The sequence below is a fragment of the Crinia signifera genome, chromosome 4 (genome assembly GCF_055691185.1).
Source record: "Crinia signifera chromosome 4, ASM5569118v1, whole genome shotgun sequence".
Classification (NCBI taxonomy): domain Eukaryota; kingdom Metazoa; phylum Chordata; class Amphibia; order Anura; family Myobatrachidae; genus Crinia; species Crinia signifera.
The window spans coordinates 174,946,418-174,965,051 of record NC_139220.1 but is presented as its reverse complement, the minus strand read 5'-3'; the positions used below and the strand labels follow the sequence as shown (position 1 = coordinate 174,965,051).

The 18,634-nt window shown below is 38.7% G+C and overlaps 1 protein-coding gene across 2 annotated transcripts in view; it reads right to left on the bottom strand.

The window, feature by feature from the left end:
* The window catches only part of PHTF2 (putative homeodomain transcription factor 2), an 86,648-nt gene that overhangs the window by 27,650 nt on the left and 40,364 nt on the right, over positions 1 to 18,634 (bottom strand). The window contains exons 3-7 of one of the 2 annotated variants that reach the window (XM_083183049.1): positions 17,416 to 17,472; positions 13,210 to 13,279; positions 10,575 to 10,733; positions 7,408 to 7,573; positions 2,210 to 2,374 (exon numbers count right to left, since the gene is read on the bottom strand). In XM_083183049.1, the coding sequence (XP_083039175.1) occupies positions 2,210 to 2,374; positions 7,408 to 7,573; positions 10,575 to 10,733; positions 13,210 to 13,279; positions 17,416 to 17,472 (617 nt within the window). The remainder of the gene's footprint in view (positions 1 to 2,209; positions 2,375 to 7,407; positions 7,574 to 10,574; positions 10,734 to 13,209; positions 13,280 to 17,415; positions 17,473 to 18,634) is intronic. The other variant, XM_083183050.1, reaches the window with a different exon arrangement.

Here is an 18,634-nt window from a genome sequence, read left to right as displayed (position 1 = left end):
CTTAGTGAAGTAAAGTACTACAAATGAATCTAAATGAAAAACAGTAAAAGGGCTTAATGGAATTAGACTGCAAATAAAATATGTATGTTCTACAGAGACATGTGACCATCACAGTACAGTAAAGTTTTACCATCCAGATCATGGTAAAACAGCAAAAACAAAGCACATCTTAAAAGCAAAAACTAACTGGATTTACTAACTTATGCAATAAAATTATACCTAAGAAATATCTGCAAGCATGCTATTGGGGGAATAGTCTGCTGTATTTTAATAGTTTTATTAATACTTAATATTTAATGCTGTTTTTGGCAAAAATTGTTATTTCGCTTTAAGACATCACTGTAAGAGTGGTGTATTGCCATTTTTTTTTAAGTAATAGCAACTGTTGGGTTTGCTTTGGTTTTTGCAGTTTTTGTTTAGCATCAAAAGTTTTTATCAAGTACATAGTTTTCAGAGGGGGTGCTGCTGTTTTGAATTGGTAATTTATCCACACTTATATAGTGAGTAGGTTAGAAATTACGATGATAGTCACAGTTCAATGTTCCTTTGCACAAACATAAAGCAACACAAAACACAGGAAATGTGCTCAAAAACTCTGATTAAGTTTAAAGTGTTAAAGGAAATATTCTGTAGAAAAATTCTATAAAACAAAAAAAAAAAAAAGATGCTGCACAATCTAATAGCTTGTAAACTATAACTAAAGCTCCACAGTAGCAGTCAATTTTTCTGAAGTAAACAAAATTTACATTTGTTGCAATATTCTATTAAAATGAAGTGATGTTCTACAATGCCTGTCTTTGGCCTGTGCTAGGTTGATTTGTTAAACCTCACATACATATAATAACTTGTGCCTGCACAATGAGGTCTCCTCTACTGTCACACGCATGGTATGCGATCCAGTTATTATGTATTTGGCGTCGTGGAACAGTATGTATACCTGTAGATTGACTTTAAACTTCTATTTCTGTTTTGTCATGGTTCCTCATTTGTAACGTTTCTTTTAATTGAGGCAGATACATTTGTATAATGCACCATAAGTTAATAATTTTATGCAACTCCTAAAACATTCAATTGTAATATCTCAATTTATTCTAATGGTTTTTAAATTACAAATTTACAATGTCAATTTAAATTACAAATTTTGACAATGTCAATAACTACTGCCAATGAGGTTATTTAAACAATGAAAGCGAATTAAGTTTTATAATGAAATCCTGGCAGTACTGATCACAGAGCATAACAAATTTTCAGCATCCGCCCTTACAAGCATGGTCACGGAGACCTTCAGCAACCATAGATAGAGAGCCTGAGCTTGTGGGCCAGAAGAGAAGTTCTGACAAGCTGCATGAATTGTGTAGGTTGTTGTCCTCACAAGACAAGTATTTGGCATAGGAAACGGTCATAAAATTAGTGTTTAAAAAAAAAAAATTGCAGGACATATGAACCGTTGACCAGTCTTAGATTATATTTTCCTTACACCTCTGCAACACACGATAATTACATAAAATAACTAGCCTATAGGTAGGTGTAGGTTATCTGTCATGTAAAATATATAAGGAGAAACTTGATCAGAATTTAGAGCACTGACAGACCACACAGATAATAAACAGCCTGATATAACACAAAGACTACCGGAACATGTAAGAGACACACAATATACCTTCTTCTAGAAAGCACACTATATGGAATTTCCAAACATTCCTAGATTAGCTCTAAACCTGACAGCCATAAACTATGTATGAGCTGATGTGCCAAATGCATTTCTGTTTCACAGACATTTAAATTTTTAAACAGGTACAAAACAAGATCAAATGCCTAAACAATTTAACTAATGTGAAATTCAGACTTCAGCAATGTTTGCTTTTAACAAATTAAGTATAATTGTATTTTGCCAAACTGACAGAATTGTTTTTTTTTAAATGTATTTTACAAATGGTTTACATCAGATGGGTCGGGCTATAAACCAATGGTTATACAGACATAAAAAAGTGACTTAACGTGAGGCTGTAACTGACATGAATGCATCGATAACTGCATAATAAAAGACCACATCTGACATTGTTGAACATATTTGTAATATTATGCAGTGCACTCCAGTGTGACTGAAGGAACTATAGAGTATACTGGATGTACACCATGTTTTCAATGCTTTCCAGAGAAGGGATACTGCATCTCTCCAAGTATACAAAAGCTTGGAATCAATACAAACCCTGATAAAAAGAAAGCAGCATGCCAGAAATCTCTGAAGACTGCGCCAATACTGTTAGAGGTGCTTGTACCGTAGTTCTGCAAAGTCCCTTCTTGTGTATTATCTGTGGTACTAGAGCCATCGCCTTCCCTATGTACTTCCAAATGTGCTGCTTTTCTTAATTTCCTTCAGCAGAAGAGATCAAAAAGTTGGCGGACCTTAATCACGGCTTTGCATTGTGGTAATGAAACAATGATATATATGTGCTAGATGTGCGTACGCATTAAATGTGATGCAGAGATGAAACAGATGGTTGTCACACCAGAAATGGTCTTACTACCAAATCGATATAACGTTAATAGTCACCTCATGCACTGGATAAAAAAAATCCAGTAGCAAGTTGCGATGTAGATTCATGCACGTGTACATTGGGAAGAGCTCCATGACATCTGAATGGCCACAATATATCAAATGTTACAAAAAATGATTTCCATATCCAAGCTAAGCAGTCTTTTAAAATATCTAATAAATGGAATACCTTCCATTGTAGAAGGTCAAGATATTTTCTGTAAACTAGTAATGTAGGCAGAGCCGCCACCACAGTATAATATCTCCATACAGCAGATATTAAATGTACTGGGCCAGGCCCGGAAGGGGGCCTGCCGATCCTCACCTGCGAAGGAAGCAGATTCCTGTCAGAAGAAAACAGCATGCTGTTATCCCTCCTGTTAGTGCCCAATGTTCTGTTGCTGTGTGGGAGGCAGGGCTTGGCAGGTAGGCTTTGTGTACAAACCCCTTTATTTAACACACAGATTGCTCAATAATGTTATAGGAAGGTAGCAGTATTGTGTGGCTGCAGGAGATTGGATGCACACTATATAGATCTGTCTAGTTGCTATGGTTTTAAACTGGCAATTACACCCTGCTTCATAAATATGTAAATTAGCATGCTTCCAATGCAAGCGTAAACAACTGCTAGGGCCAAATGTATTCGCCTCTGAACTCAGCAGCAGCGTGGCATGGCGGACTATTTCTTACTTTTTTGTGTTTTGTTTTTTTAAAGGGGCAATAATTAACCGGTTGACCCTTTTGACAACAATTGCCATGTTTTGACCACATGTTGACAGTTGTCCTAAACAATGTCTGTCAGCCATCGGGATATCAAAATGATTGCCTGCAGACAATAGGGAAACATGATAGAGGTTCCTTGATGTTTTTTCTTCAATGATGAGGAAAAAAACAGACAAGTACTTATCCATCATGCAATACCATCAGGAAGGCATCTGCTTGGCTTCAAATATAATCTGCAGCAGGACAACAGCCCCAGACATACGAACTATCTTCAGCACAAAAAGAAGAACTAGGAGTCCTGGAAGTTATAATATTGCCCCATCATCCAATCTGTCCGGGATTACATGAAGAGACCGCAAGCCAAGTGTACATAGCAAAATTGGTGTTGTTCTAAAGGCAGAAGGATGGTCATGCCAAATATTGATTTGATTTAGATTTCATCTGTTCATTCACTTTTCAACCCCATTTTTTTTTAAAGCATTCTTACTTTGCAGCATTTTTTCCAAACCTACATAAACTTTTTGTACAGTACTGCACATATCATGTGGGGAGGGGTACCATAGTATCAGTCTGATAATTGGATGTGTGTAACTAGCATATGTCCCATTATCTCCAATTCACAATTTTAATTGTGCATCAAATAAAAAAAAAATGTAAATCTTTTTCCAGTCTCTCTTTTAATTCTTATAGCTTAAACTGACACCGAGCCCGTAGCTCACGTCAGATGTTGCTACTTTGTTGTCCAACTGATAAACTAGTTTCACTTGCTACCACAGGCTTACTTACTAATATGTTGCCTTCTGAGTGGTTTAGCTACTTGATTCGTGACATGACTAAGTGACCTTGGGGTGTGACTGCTCAGTAAAGCGGTGTAGATTATTAGATAGACCGTAAATAGGTTTACCCCAAAATGTCAACATGTAAAATGTGGACACATAAAAGGTCAACATGAGTTTTTTACATTTTCAGGGGGTGAACGTCGACAACTGTCACCATGGACCCCCATTATTATTAACAAGTTTTCTAGCCATGCTTCACTAATATATTCTCCATCTATGCCAACATGGTCGGTGAAGGAAGAACAAGTATTAAAAGAAAAAAAATCACAAAAAAACTGGTTATGTGTGTCTACCATTTTCATGGCAATCTTTATACAATGTCAACGTATTGCAATGCTACCTCTTGGAGTAGACTGTCTATCTAGACACTGTAGATCTATCAACCAGAACCAAGTATAGCCAACTTATATTTTAACTGATATACCAGTCTACGAGAATAAGAAAACATAGTAAAAATGTGCAGCATCAATAAGAAGAGCAAGTGAAGGCCCGTCATTTGATATATGCATGAGAGAGCTGTGCTCGTACTAGGACAAGTATGCTAGTCATCAATTTCAGCAGCCTTTTTTGTCATTTTTAATGTTACTATGTTGTCCTTAGGACTTATGCACAAGAAGCATGTGTTGAAAAATCCTTGAAAACTAAGGGTTAAACCAGCACACAGATTTCTAAAAACATAGGGGGAGATTTATTATCTGGCGATCAGGGGAATATGAGCTATCCCCGTGCCTTAAGACAGGGGATAGCTCTTCCCCTGATCTATCACACCTGCTGGCCATGTACTTTATCGGCAGCGGTGTGGGGCAGGAGGCATAGCGCAGCTACGATATTTCGTGCTGCGCCCCTGCCTCCTGCCTGATTTATGAACGGTTAGCATTGTTCCGCCGCCTGCAGCTATCGCCTTCGACAGCTGCAGGTGGCGATGCCCTATACCTACAGCAGGGACATCGCTGTCCCTGCTGCTGGCGCTGAGCTGCGCTGGGATCTAGCGTGAGTAGCGAGATCCTGCGCATGCGCAGTCCAGCCGGCCGGGGAGGAGAAAGCGCGTCAATGTTAACTGACGCGCTGTCAGCTGGAGGGGACATCGCCGGAGGGGGGAGTTAGCGCTCCCCCGCTTCGGCGGCAAGATCTTAGGGAGTGTTATAGCAGCGCTCTTAGCGCCGCTATAATAAATCTACCCCTGAAAGCCAGGTTCAAGAAAAAAAATGACAGTTATGTACAACATCAAGTCTGCATCTAGGACAGTCCAAGTCCAAAGCCAAGGCTAGAAATTAGTGGTGTAACCAAAGGCTTGGGGTAAACTCAGTGGGTGGGCCTCCTTTTGGCTTTCTATAAACCCTTAGGGCTACCTGAGTAAATACAGTTATAAAAAGGTCTGGCACTCTTACTGTGTTGCCATTATATTACATTATATTATTAGAAGTCACAAATCTAAATCACTAAAGAAAAAGGAAGGATGTTCTAACTGCTGCAGTTGTGCAGGTACCAATAGAGCAAAACAGGGAACCGGCAGACGAGTAAGGAACACAGAACATAATTACAAAATCACGATTTCGCAAAGGGCCCCCTACAGCCTCTGAGTCAGGCACATGTAGAGGATCAAATCTACTACAAGTAACAGCACAGCCTGAAACATTAAAGAACATATCATGAACACATACAGTCATAGAACAGACATAGGTAGACAGTCAAATAGGTCGACAACAAAAGGTCCACCGGTTTGACAGTGAAAAAAACAAAAAAGTTGACATGGAAAAGGTTGACATGGAGAAGGTTTGCTTGTGTCGACAGTGTGTCAGTGTCAACCTAGTGCACTTGAACCTTTTGCCAAAGTTGGCCTTTTGGTATCGAGCTACTGACTGTCTACCTAGTCTGAGCCATCCGGGTACAGTGTTTGATTGTAATAGCAATATTTTAAAGTGTGAAAATCCACAACAACAAAGTGGCAAACGTCACCCATGTTTAAATGAGGCCATCTTTTAAGCATTTTCTCATTAAAATTGCTTAAACAGTACTCTTGCAGGACAGACAAGTTTAAACTAGGAGTGGCTTGTCAAGCGCAGCATATAAGCTTTAGCAGTCATTTGCAGTTCCAGTTACTCTAATGCAGGAATACTGAGATAACAAACCTGTATTTCAAATAAACTTCAGGAACCCAATGTGTTATCTATGTACAGGACCACATTTGTGCAAGCATAATAAAGCAGGGTGACCAATCCCAGGATTTTGCCCTAAAATCAGCAGTATTTAAATCCTGGTATTAGAGTTCCTAATCCTAGTATTTTGGGATCAATGTTTGCAGTATTTTCGTTGTAATATCTAAGACAGTGCTGAGCAATTGAAGCACTCAGACTCTTCTCCGACCCCATGCTCTGCACATCATGATGTGATTTACTGGGGGTGGGTGCGTGAGATAGGAAGACGGCAGGAGATGAGAGACCGAGATAGAAGACTGAGAGGGTGGTGGGGTGGTGGTGATAGTATAAAGACTGAGGGGGGGAGGGGTAGAGGAGATATCAGGACATCCTGCTACCGCCTACCAGTGCTACCACCAAAACAATCCCGGGATGGAGCCCTTTTCAATCCAAAATCCAAAAACTGGCCTTTCTAGAATAAATAATAATCCACCGTTCTTAAAAAGACTAGAAAAGTAACATTTTGTGTATTATTCATTAAACGTTAGTACTGTTATCTTATGGTTTTGTGTTTAAATCAAACTAGTGGATGTCTGTGTAATTAATCTCCTTCCAAGTCAAATAAAGAGGGCATAAAAACAAAAAATGCGTTTCATTTATTATATGTAACAGGGATATTAGGGATTTTAGGGATTTTTTTTTAATGACGATGCATGGAGCAGAAAGACAATGTGGTTACTCTGTATTCAGTCTTATAGCACACTCAGGCACATAATAAAATAAGATAAACAAAATATTTAAATTAGATAGAAGATAAACATCTACATTAGATTTAGATATATTATTCATATTTATCGTTCTAAGTCGCATTTCTAATAGGTTAGCTTGTGAATGCATCAGTAACACTACATACTCACTTCTGTATTGGCAAAGCAACAAAGAATAAGTAATATAACCCTTTGAATGCCTCATGATACCACTGACAATTTGGTTGTTCATGAGATTTACTCATATGGAACCCATTTCAGCAGTTCAGGCACACAATGTACTGCAGTATCTGATACACTGGTAAAATTATAAACGTAACACGCAAAGGGTTAAAAAGAAGACCGTCACACCTCAGTCCATTAGTTTTGAAAAACATGCATGAGCAAACATTATTTTATATATTTACCTTCTCCTTTTTCCACCAATGATAGAAGGAGATTTAACAGTACGTGTTGATACAATCTGGCAATGCACTGTTCCAAGAAGAAGCATCAACCATATTGGTCCAATCACTTCAGTGATGGGTACACAGTGAGGCCCGGGTGAAATGGAAAATAATACTACTGAGGCAACTAAAAAAACATAACCAGAAATAATGAGTAAACCTATTGTTCATAATCTGACAAATCCTTCATTAAAATAGAGTCAATTCACATTTAAATATAGTAGAACACACAGTTCTACACAACAAGGTGCCGTATGTATGTACAGAGTCGTCCTGATAGATCATTGCCACAATTGAGCAATACAACCCCCCTCGGTGTGCCAGGTCCTGTGAGAGACTCTGCTAGCGTTGGGCGGCTTTTCTGCCAAAAATGCTTTAGTTACAAAATGATATGAGTAGGATATACCAGTAGACTGGAGATTCATGTGTGACGCATCGGTATATGGTCATTAGGTGGACACAGTAAAGGTCGACTTACATTAGGTTGACCATTGAAGGTCGACAACTGAAATAGGTCAACACAGGCATTAGATTGACAATGGCTAGCTCAACAGTCAAAAGGTTGACACGGGTTTTTAATTTTTTTTCTTTTTAAACCAACAGTCGGTATTTGATGGCTTACGGTCCACTAGGGCGTGGAGGGAGAATAGAATGCAGAGTATAGCAAGGCACCGTGATCAAAGCATGGCAAGTGTCTCGAGCCATGCGAGGGGACACGGTACACTTGGACAGTGTCCATGTCAATTGTGTCGACATTCAGGACCAAAAAGTGAAAAACCCATGTTGACCTTTTAACTGTCGACCTAGCCATAGTCCACCTTAAGTTGGTTGACCCAATGACCCATACCCTGTGGCGACGTATGAGGACATCTGTATATATTGTGTAAAGTGTAAAGGACAGCCAATGTTGCAGTCTTTATACGGACTAAGCATGATATAATGAATGTCTTACAAATTCTAAAACAAACTTTTGAGTATTTAGGGATGAAATTCATTTTTTTGTATCTAGACACAGTTGATGAATGTAATCTGCTGTATTAAATTGTATCCTCAGTAATATAAAACATTTGTACAGACTAAAAAGAAATTACCATGGAAACAGACACTGATAATATAATGCAAATCACTTACTTTCACTATAAATGATATTGTGTGGTTTCAATTGATATAATACCATCTATGTACTATATTACTAGTCTATATATATATATATATATATATATATATATATATATATATATATATATATATATATATATATATATATATATATATATATATATATATATAGAAAGATGGTGTGATCCTAGTAATGCGCTCAAGGACAAGCAGCACCTCTATAGAACCTTGCTGCTAAAGAAGGGACCAAAATAAATAGGATAGAGAACAGAATAGAGGTGCGCTATTACAATTTTGTACCAATATTTCAGCAGGTAAGTCAATCTGGTAAAGACAAATACATAATTATTTGATATTAAAATGCATATAGTTTCTTCATTTTCTCATGATGATTCATAAGACAGAAACAACGCATTTCGTCCTCAGGACTTCATCAGGGGCAATAGATGTATCTAATGGTAGTGTATCCTTTATTAAGGGAAGTAATACGATCCTGTATTAGGTACAGTGAATGCACTGCTGCTAGTTTTAGGAATTCTGCAATGGAAAACCTAATTTGCAAAGATTTTTTAACAGGCAATTTTAGATGTTCACACCACGGATCATAATCAAATGTGTGAATTGTTCCAAACAAGAATTTTTCTCCTGGAGGGAAAAACTGAAAAATCACAAGCTGCTGAGCAGGTCAGTGTGATACACTGACCTTTAATCAGCCGCCTGCTGAGCAAGGATGTAACTATCATTGGCGCTTTTGCGAAGAGGTTTACAGCTGAGATGAGGCTACCACCGTTGTTTGTCTGTTGTTTTTATGTGAGTTTTGCTGCCATTAGAAATGTACAGGGCCCATAAAAGACTAGTTCTGTCCTTGTTGCTGAACCAATTGATTAGTTTATTCTAAATGAAAATACTTGTTTGCTACATTTGTATTTAAAAGCAGGGCAGCACACCTTCTAGGTATTCCTCTTTTGCAAACAGAACAAATGTCTCAGTTGTGCGATTTGCCAGAAATTGTTTCTGTGCCCATTGTTTGTATAGCCATTTTGCCATACTGTACTGACCCATTTGAAATAAAGGGATGATTTCACAGATTCCTAGGAGGAAATTATGTATGCATATGTAAGGACATAGGGCCTTATTCTAGTTCACTCTTTCTGACAAAATCCTTCTTGGATGGACAAAACCATGTGCACTGCAGGGGGGCAGATGTAAAATGTGCAGAGAGGATTAGATTTGGGTGAGTTATTTTGTTTCTGTGCAGGGTAAATACTGGCTGCTTTATTTTTACACTACAATATAGATCTCACTTTGAAGTAAAACCCCACCCAAATCTAACTCTCTCTGCACAAGTTACATCTGCCCCACCTGCAGTGCACATGGTTTTGTCACTCTAAGAAGGATTTTCTCAGAAAGAGTGAACTAGAATAACCCCCATAGAGAGCCACAATGGGCCCCATTTAAGGGGGAGGCGTGTGGCATTGCCTATTTATATAAAAAAAATCCACAGGGGGGCACCATTTTAACACAGGGGGAGGCAGAGGGCACTCACTTCTTTCCTTTCTTGATTAGGAATCGTGTTCCTCCTCCCCGTCCAGCGCCATTTTCCCAGTGATATTTTTGTAAGAGGACACTGTTCACTAGAGAGCGCATATTCTGGGATATGTCCCAGAAGTCTTTGCTTTCAATGTGCAGTGCTAACTTCCTGGAGATATCACTGGGAAGATGGCGCTGACCACCACAAGTATACTGGGGGGGGGGGGGGGGGGTAGGGCATCAGAACCAGTAATTATTACCCGATCCCCCCTCTCAGCATCACTGTGTAAATAGGTGCATGCAGGATGTGAGCCAATGTAACAGCTTTTTACGCTCCACAAATTTCAAACTTTTTTATGTTAACAAAATGAGATAATTTTAAAGGAAACATGAAATACTGCAGCAAAATTGGTGGTCTATAAAAAGATAAATGCCAAACAAAATCTTCAAAAACAGTGCACATCAACTGTTCTATGTACCTTGAAGAAGATATAGAAGTAGCAGCCAAGAGAAAATGACCTTTGAAGTAACTTGAAGCCACCATCTATAGAAAAAGGGAAAAAATACAACTCGAACGATTCCTTTCCTGGTTAGTGATGTCCATGGGCTTTCTGGTTTCGTTTTTGCAAATGCTGATCCTTTAATCAAAAACACTGTGTATTAGTAAGAGTAACGCATAGTACTCTGAACGCATAATCTAACTCTGAAATCTAGCACATGAAAGGACAAATTATGTAAAATAATCTACCTCCCAGAGCTCTAACACAAAAAAATAAAGATTATATATAAAAAGAAAGGAAAAGTCTGGTGCTGGTGTAAAAGCATAGGGCAGTGGTAGCCAACCCTAGCCCTCGAGAGCTACCAACAGTTCACATTTTCCAGACAACCTAGCTGCTGCACAGCTGCACTCATTAATCACTGACACATTTTAAGAGATACACAGATGGAGCTAATTAGCTCACTTGTGATTCTGTGAGGAGACCTGCAAAACATGCACTGTTGGTAGCTCTCGAGGACTAGGGTTGGCTACCCCAGGCATAGGGTATATTGGCACTCATTAGAAACCTTTACACCAAATGAACATTGTTTTTAGGAGTATTGTTGCTGGCAATGTACATCACTTTATTGTCACTTTCCAATCAGAACTTTCACCAAGATAATGCATCATGTTACAACCAAATAATCATCAACTAACCAGCAACATCTCCAGTTGTTTCTTAGTTGTATTGCATTGTATTATGAATAAGAATGCTTTGCAAAAGAAAGACACCAGATGATACAAGAGATGTGCAGGACCTGGACACTCACTAGCACCACGGCACCTAGTGATGCATAGTGTATCGAGGCTAGACGTATGAGGATAGTTCAGGAGCTGTATACCATCTAGAGCTAGAAGAACCCCAATTCTGTTCTCAGCTTGGTGCACGCAGAACTTGCTTGTCAGAAAGTTACTTGGCCTATTACTAATGCTGGCCACACATCAGACCAACTTTCCTCCAACCATCCAACTAGATGGTTGGTTGGACTGAAAATCTGGTACTGTATGGGGGCAAATGCCAATAAGCAATGTGCTCAAAAACTCAGGAGAATGGACAAAAAATTCAGTAAAATTGTATAAATCAAATAGGTCCAACTACAGTACATTGTCTGAGTGACAGTTGTTGTCCATTTTCCAATTTAAAAAACAAATTACATTTGCTCCTATCCAGTACCAGGTTTTTATTCCATCCAACCAACTAGTTGGATGGTTGGAGGAAAGTTGGTCTGATGTGTGGCCAGCATAAGGTTGTAAAACCTCTGTTGAATTTTCATAATAGCACTCTTCATATGATATAAGAACACCATATGGACACCATGGACACAAATTCCATCCTAAAATCAAGTTGACCCTGTGCTGGAGATAGGCAGGATCAACATGGCAGGTAAGGATGATGGCAAAAAAATGCAGGCGTGTTATGACCATTTCTTAAGTGTGTATCTGCCTTCAATTGCCATCATGTAGGTAGAGAAACCTGGCGCTAGTGTAGCTACTGCCGTGGCCAGTGTGCATGACCCTAGACTCATTATTGCATTGATGCTGCATATGTGTACCCAGTTGCTGTGGACTTTACTGCTTCACTTTCAATGATTAGCTAGTCTGTGCCTGAAAAATCACAGCTGCATAGGCATGTATCTATAAACATGAATTACACCCGCTGTTCAGCTGTTGGTGGTAGCACAGCTAAACCTAGATTAGTAATCGGATGACTATGAATTATCATTTCTATAGGGGTGTGTTTTCATGTAGGGCTTACCTCTCTTTTTCACACTATGAAGTGGCATAAAAACCTGGCCCTCTGAATACGCCGGGGAGTGTATAAAATACAGTAACCATAATTAAAACTAAATAGACAGTCGTTACAGGCTGTACGGGTGAGTCAAAAAATATGTACTTTCTACATCAAACATGTATCTCCTATCAACAGCATCAAGTGATAAGGAGAATATTTAATAACCCATAATAAATATACATGCATAGTAGAAGAGAGAACTGAGCTTTCTAAGCACACATTCTCTAAGCACACATTCTCAGGCCTCACGTTAAGACTCATGTCTCGTCTTGCTAGCAGCTGCTCACTAGTCTGGTGAAATGAGGAGTGCTCATATACAGACATAGCAGTCTGGAAAACGATTGCCACTGCACATCTGCAACAACTCCATTCAATCCCTTATACTGCATGGTATAGCCACAGCTCTAATAAAATCATATGATATACTTCTGCTAGTATGGTTATGAGTCTTTACCTGGGTGGAGTCAGGAAGCAAAACCAATCCCATGGCAGTACTATATGCCAGTTTCTGAAGAATCCCTATTAGATTTAACTTGTTTACTTTTTCTCATTGAAATGTGTGCATAAACAAAGGAGCGATATTCTTGTGATCACTCATTAATAAACTTAAATGCTGCTCCAATCAATCAGCTCCTGTAATTTTTAAACAAACAAATGACAGGAGCAGATTGGTTGCCGCACCATTTAATAAGCAATAAAAATAATATTACTTGCTAAATCTGTCCCATAGTACAATAACAACAGATAACAAATTTATGGGGAAATAAAGAATTTTGTACTTTACCTCGGACAAGATCCACATCAATTAGGTCTGGCTTTACATGTCCAGTTTTCTTTGGTTTGTTTCTTAAACCCTGCACAGAAGTAGTGAAAAATATTTATGGAAGGATATCTTTTCTAAAATTGTAAAAGAAAACAATATTTTGTATTAGCAGCCCACCTCTATCGCCACACCAAAACATTGGTGTTGTTAATGATTACCTTTATTCAAGACCTGTATGCGGCATTGACCAGGGCTATCAAAGTGCAATGCAATGCACATAATATCACCAAGATTCAGTACCACCTACATACTAAGGAAAATGGGTGGAAACAAAAATCCTAGTCTCCTCTCTGAGGAATGAATAAAAGTGAAGGAGGGGCTAGCCAGAGAACAGGAGAAAGCAGACGTGTATCAGGTCTATAGCTGTATCATCGAACATACAGAAGTATGGAAAACACTCTGATTGGGTCAGTCAGAATTGCCAACATATTAATAAGTAAACCACATCATTGCTTTGAAAAGGTTACTGGTCTGTCAGTTGGGAAAAACATCCCTCACCTTTGCCAAGCTCTGACCCCTTTACATATGCCTACATATTGTATATACGGTGTTTTTAGCTGGAGTGTAGTATGTACAGAAAGGCATGCCTTTGACAAAGTTACAAGCTAACTGTGATGAAGTATGCTAGGGGAGGTCATGGTTGGCCAACTCGACTTGTTTTATACTAATCACACAGAGGAGATATATATATATATTTTGTTTTAACTACGTCCAGACAAACCGGAATTAGCCTCGTAAAATGACTAAACCAAACGTGCTGAAGAGGACCTGAAAAAATGTTGTTTGATAGCTTATGAGGATCTCTTTTCACAAATTTCAGCTCTCCTGCACATGGGGCAAGCAGAAAAGGGTCTCCCTCATGGGGCTCATGCAGGCACAAAATGGAGCAAGATAATTAGAAACAAAGAAAGTGGCGCTAGGTTTGAGGAGAAGAAGATGTAAACAAATGTATTACATGCGCAAAATTAAACATATAATGACATAACACACAAATAAAATCAATAACAGTAGACTGGAGCAACAAATAAATTGTACCATTAGGTGCCATCTAGTGTTGGCGGAGGGGAGAAACAATTTAATTCCCCCCATAGTGTGCTAATGTGGCTGGTAGTGTCTAATGGTCTCAATATTTTGCTCCTTGCTCAGGATCCCCTCACAGACATTTGAGCTGTGTACCTATCATTAGGGGCACATGGGATGCCTAACATTAGAAATGAAGTGAACATGTGATCTCCTCTTATGCAAAGTATAAAGTAGTAAGTTTATTGTTTGAAAAGCTTTTCTGTGCTTCATTGTTCCTGTACTGTATTACGTTCAAGTCCCTTGCATGCTATTGGAGAAATTGCGCTATATAAATACAATTATTAATCACAAATTTCTTGTGTCACGGTGCCTTAGGAGTCTCACCATTGTTTCCAGGGCAAAATGTATTTTTGAGATAATCAGGAAAAATATTTAATTCAGTCAAATGTGCTTACCCATCATCCTTCAGTGATATAAATTTTGAGGTGGACATGGTTGTGTTTTTCTTTATATGCATATTTTATGTTTGGTAGCCACTGGCACTGCCTTTCCCAGTGGCCATAAATAATTTGATTTGGGACTGGACTAACAACCCCTGGCACACCTGCAGGTGACCTGTGAAACCTCAATGGATTTAAGGGCTTTGATTAGCTGAAAATCAAAATATCTGATGTCTCGTAATCGAGAAATTTGATCATTTAAAATTATGGAAAACTATACAATTAAACTGTATTCACATAAAAGCGCACAAGCTGCCATTTTTTTTTAAAGACCCAATTCAAGCACTGTGAGCAGAAAATGCCACACTACATACAACATGTATACAACTATAGGGTCACAAACTGGGTGTCAAGTTTCATATTAATGATCATTAAAAAGTAAACTGCAGCAGTGCATCATTCAGTCAGGAACGCAACCTTCAGGCCTTCTAGACATTAAACTACTTTTATTTCAATACAATAGCAAATTATTCTGATTAAAGGAATATTGCTTTTGGTTATCATGCAGTTAAGAAACGGTATTAAAATTCCATGTTTCACAGATAAATTAACCAATTAATTAAATACAAAATACAGACACTTAGTCAGTGTTAGAAACACATAAAAGTGCAAAACCTGATCAGTATTGCATTTATCAATGCATTCTCCAAATACTTGAAAAGAAACAAGAAATATCAACTCATTCCCAGTTAGACACCCAAACGCACACTATGCATATTTTTTCTACTTACCAATTTAATGAACTGTACACCATCATAAAAGAACACCATCAAAAATAATTATAAGGGATTAAAAGGTACAATTGAAAACATTTCCACTGTAGTTAAATACGGTTATACTTGGAGAAAAGACAACTCCTATACAGATACTACATTTTAGAGCAACTCTTTATATTATAAATATACTTCACTCTGAGTGCCAAGTGAATTTGTCAAAATAGGTGCAAAAAACTGCAATTAAACATTTTTTTGTCATCATAATGACCAGTAATGTTTACCTTATACAGAAATATTATATTTTTACAAAACTGCAATTAAACATTTTTTTGTCATCATAATGACCAGTAATGTTTACCTTATACAGAAATATTATATTTTTACAAACCAGTTTTATTTGACTGTATATATCACATGTGAGCGACGCTGGAATTTTTAGCAGATATTTTGAACATCTCTCACAGATGTTGGCACTCACATCTAAAAAAAATGTTTTATCTCCCTCCTTTATCATTGTGCAAGTGCAGACAGTCTGGACTTGTATATATGATATATATGCGATTTATCACATGTAAAAGAAATCCCGGAGAGCTGCCGGGGGAGTTCAGGGGAAATCAGATGCGATACACTGCGGGTGCTACAAAAAGCACCTGCGATGTGCTGCTGAGGGGTCCGATTACGATATATCATACATGCTAAATGTATGATCTACAGCATCTGATCCGAAGCGCATGGGAACGCGCATCGGATCGGATGTCAAACACCTCCGATTTAGCACGATTTCATCTGATATAATCGACCAGATCCATCGGAATCGGATGATTAGCTGAAACATTTTCGTAAAATTCTGAGATGTGTGATGGGCATTAAATTACCGTATTTGCCGGCGTATAAGACGACTTGGTGTATAAGACGACCCCCAACATTTCCACTCAAAATATAGAGTTTGTTATATACTCGCCATATAAGACTACCCCCGCTTCCGCACACCTTCCACACTCCATGTCACTAGCAGCTGTCTGGTCCGCCCTTGAATCCATATTATGGGTACCTGTAGTACCAGTATTAACCCCTTGAGTGGTGTGTTTTGCTGGGGCAGGACAAACCTATCAGGGCAGGTTTTTCCTGCCCCAGCAAAACCCACCACATAAAGTTGTAACCCTCACCTGCAGCTTCCCTGCAGTGCTGCTGCTGTCGTCCTTGCCTAAGCCCCAAGGTTTACACCTTTATACATGTCATGCACTCTCCTCGCCCCCCCCCCCCCCCCTTCTTATGCATACCTTGCATACTTCAAATGTCATTTTAGAGACATGTCAGTACCACCGCTGTCCTCCTTGCCTAACCGCCTGTCATATTCTGCAGTGACGTCGGTGGCAGGCTCAGGGATGTTCGCGTCGGCTCTGAGGGATTCGGGAGCGCTCAGGCATGTGACAGGCGGTTAGGCAAGGAGGACAGCGGCGCTACTGACATGTCACTAAAAAGATATTTGAAGTATCAAGGTATGCATAAGAAGGGGGGGGGGTGCCCGAGGAGAGTGTATAAAGGTGTAAACCTTGGGGCTATATGTACTGTCTACGAAGTGCACCCGGCGTATAAGACGACCCCCCACTTGGAGGCATGTTTTCCAGGGGGAAAAAGTAGTCTTATACGCCGGCAAATACGGTATATTTTTTTTCTGTGATCTGATGTGGAAAGACCTGGAATATTGTGCACCTCTATGAAATAAGGCAAAATGGGAAAAATAATTCTTGTCACCTCCAAAGTGGGGTAAATTTTAAGCCAACCAGAACACCCATGTTCATAAACAGCCATAGAACACAAACATTTCTGTGACTTGCACCAAAATACTGAAATGTTACATTACAATTACCTATAAAAAGTAAAACTATTACTAGTCAATGTGAAAGTAAGAAGGAAGTTTACAGTACCTTTATTTCCCTTTGTTCCACAGATTTCTCCCATATTTGCTGGTCATATGCTCCAATCTACAAGTAAATTACAAACGAAAATTAAAACCTTTATTTGCCGAGGTAACCCAGGCACATATGGTGGTCTTAATGTTAGTCACAGCACTGACGGGATGACGCGCCGGGCAGGTGCCAAACATGTTAGTATTGGGAGGCTGCTGAGAGACGCTGTATTGCCATGGGAATGAGGGCTGTGACTGTCGGTCTGACGCAGCGCTTTACAGAGTATATTTGAACATTCACATCAGTCCCTGCCCCAGTGAGCTATATTCCCTACCACATATACACGCACACAGACATTCTAGGGTTCATTTTGTTGGGAGCCAATTAGCCTACCAGTATATTTTTGGATTGCCCAGAGTAAACCCACGCAAGCACGGGGAGAAAATACAAACTCTGCACAGTTAGAGCCATGGTGGGAATCAAACCCATGACCTCAGTGCCATGGTGGGAATCAAACCCATGACCTCAGTGCTGTGAGGCAGTAATGCTAACCATTACACCATCTGTACTGCAATATATATATATATATATATATATATATATATATATATATATATATATATATATATATATATATATATATATATATATATATATATATATATATATATATATATATATACACACACACACATACATATATATATATATATATATATATATATATATATATATATATATATATATATATATATATATATATATATATATACACATATACACACACACACACACACACACACACTAGTAAGCCTGCCTGAAGCAAAAGCTTTAAAAGCTAGTCTGCTACCTTCTGTGTTTGTGCATGTGTGAGAAAGATATGTAGTTTCACTCTCTGCCAGCAGATGGCAGTGTTCCGGAGACACATGAACACTAGACATATATAGACACATACACACACACAAATATCCCTCATGGCACCAGTATATCCACATGTCAAACATGTCTTATGCTCTATTGTACTTGGAATAGAAGGTGAGGACTCCATTCTGTCATGTTGCGATTTGACAACATTTGTTGACCTTTCTGTGGTTTAAATGTTCATTACACTCCCGACTGTGTATCAACAACATACTTGAATACGAACTTTTTTTTATCTGATGTAAGTATGCTTGTGTGTATCGCCTGTTTCGGAGTACGAGTTTGTGGGGTTCTTGATGTTAAAATACATCCCAAT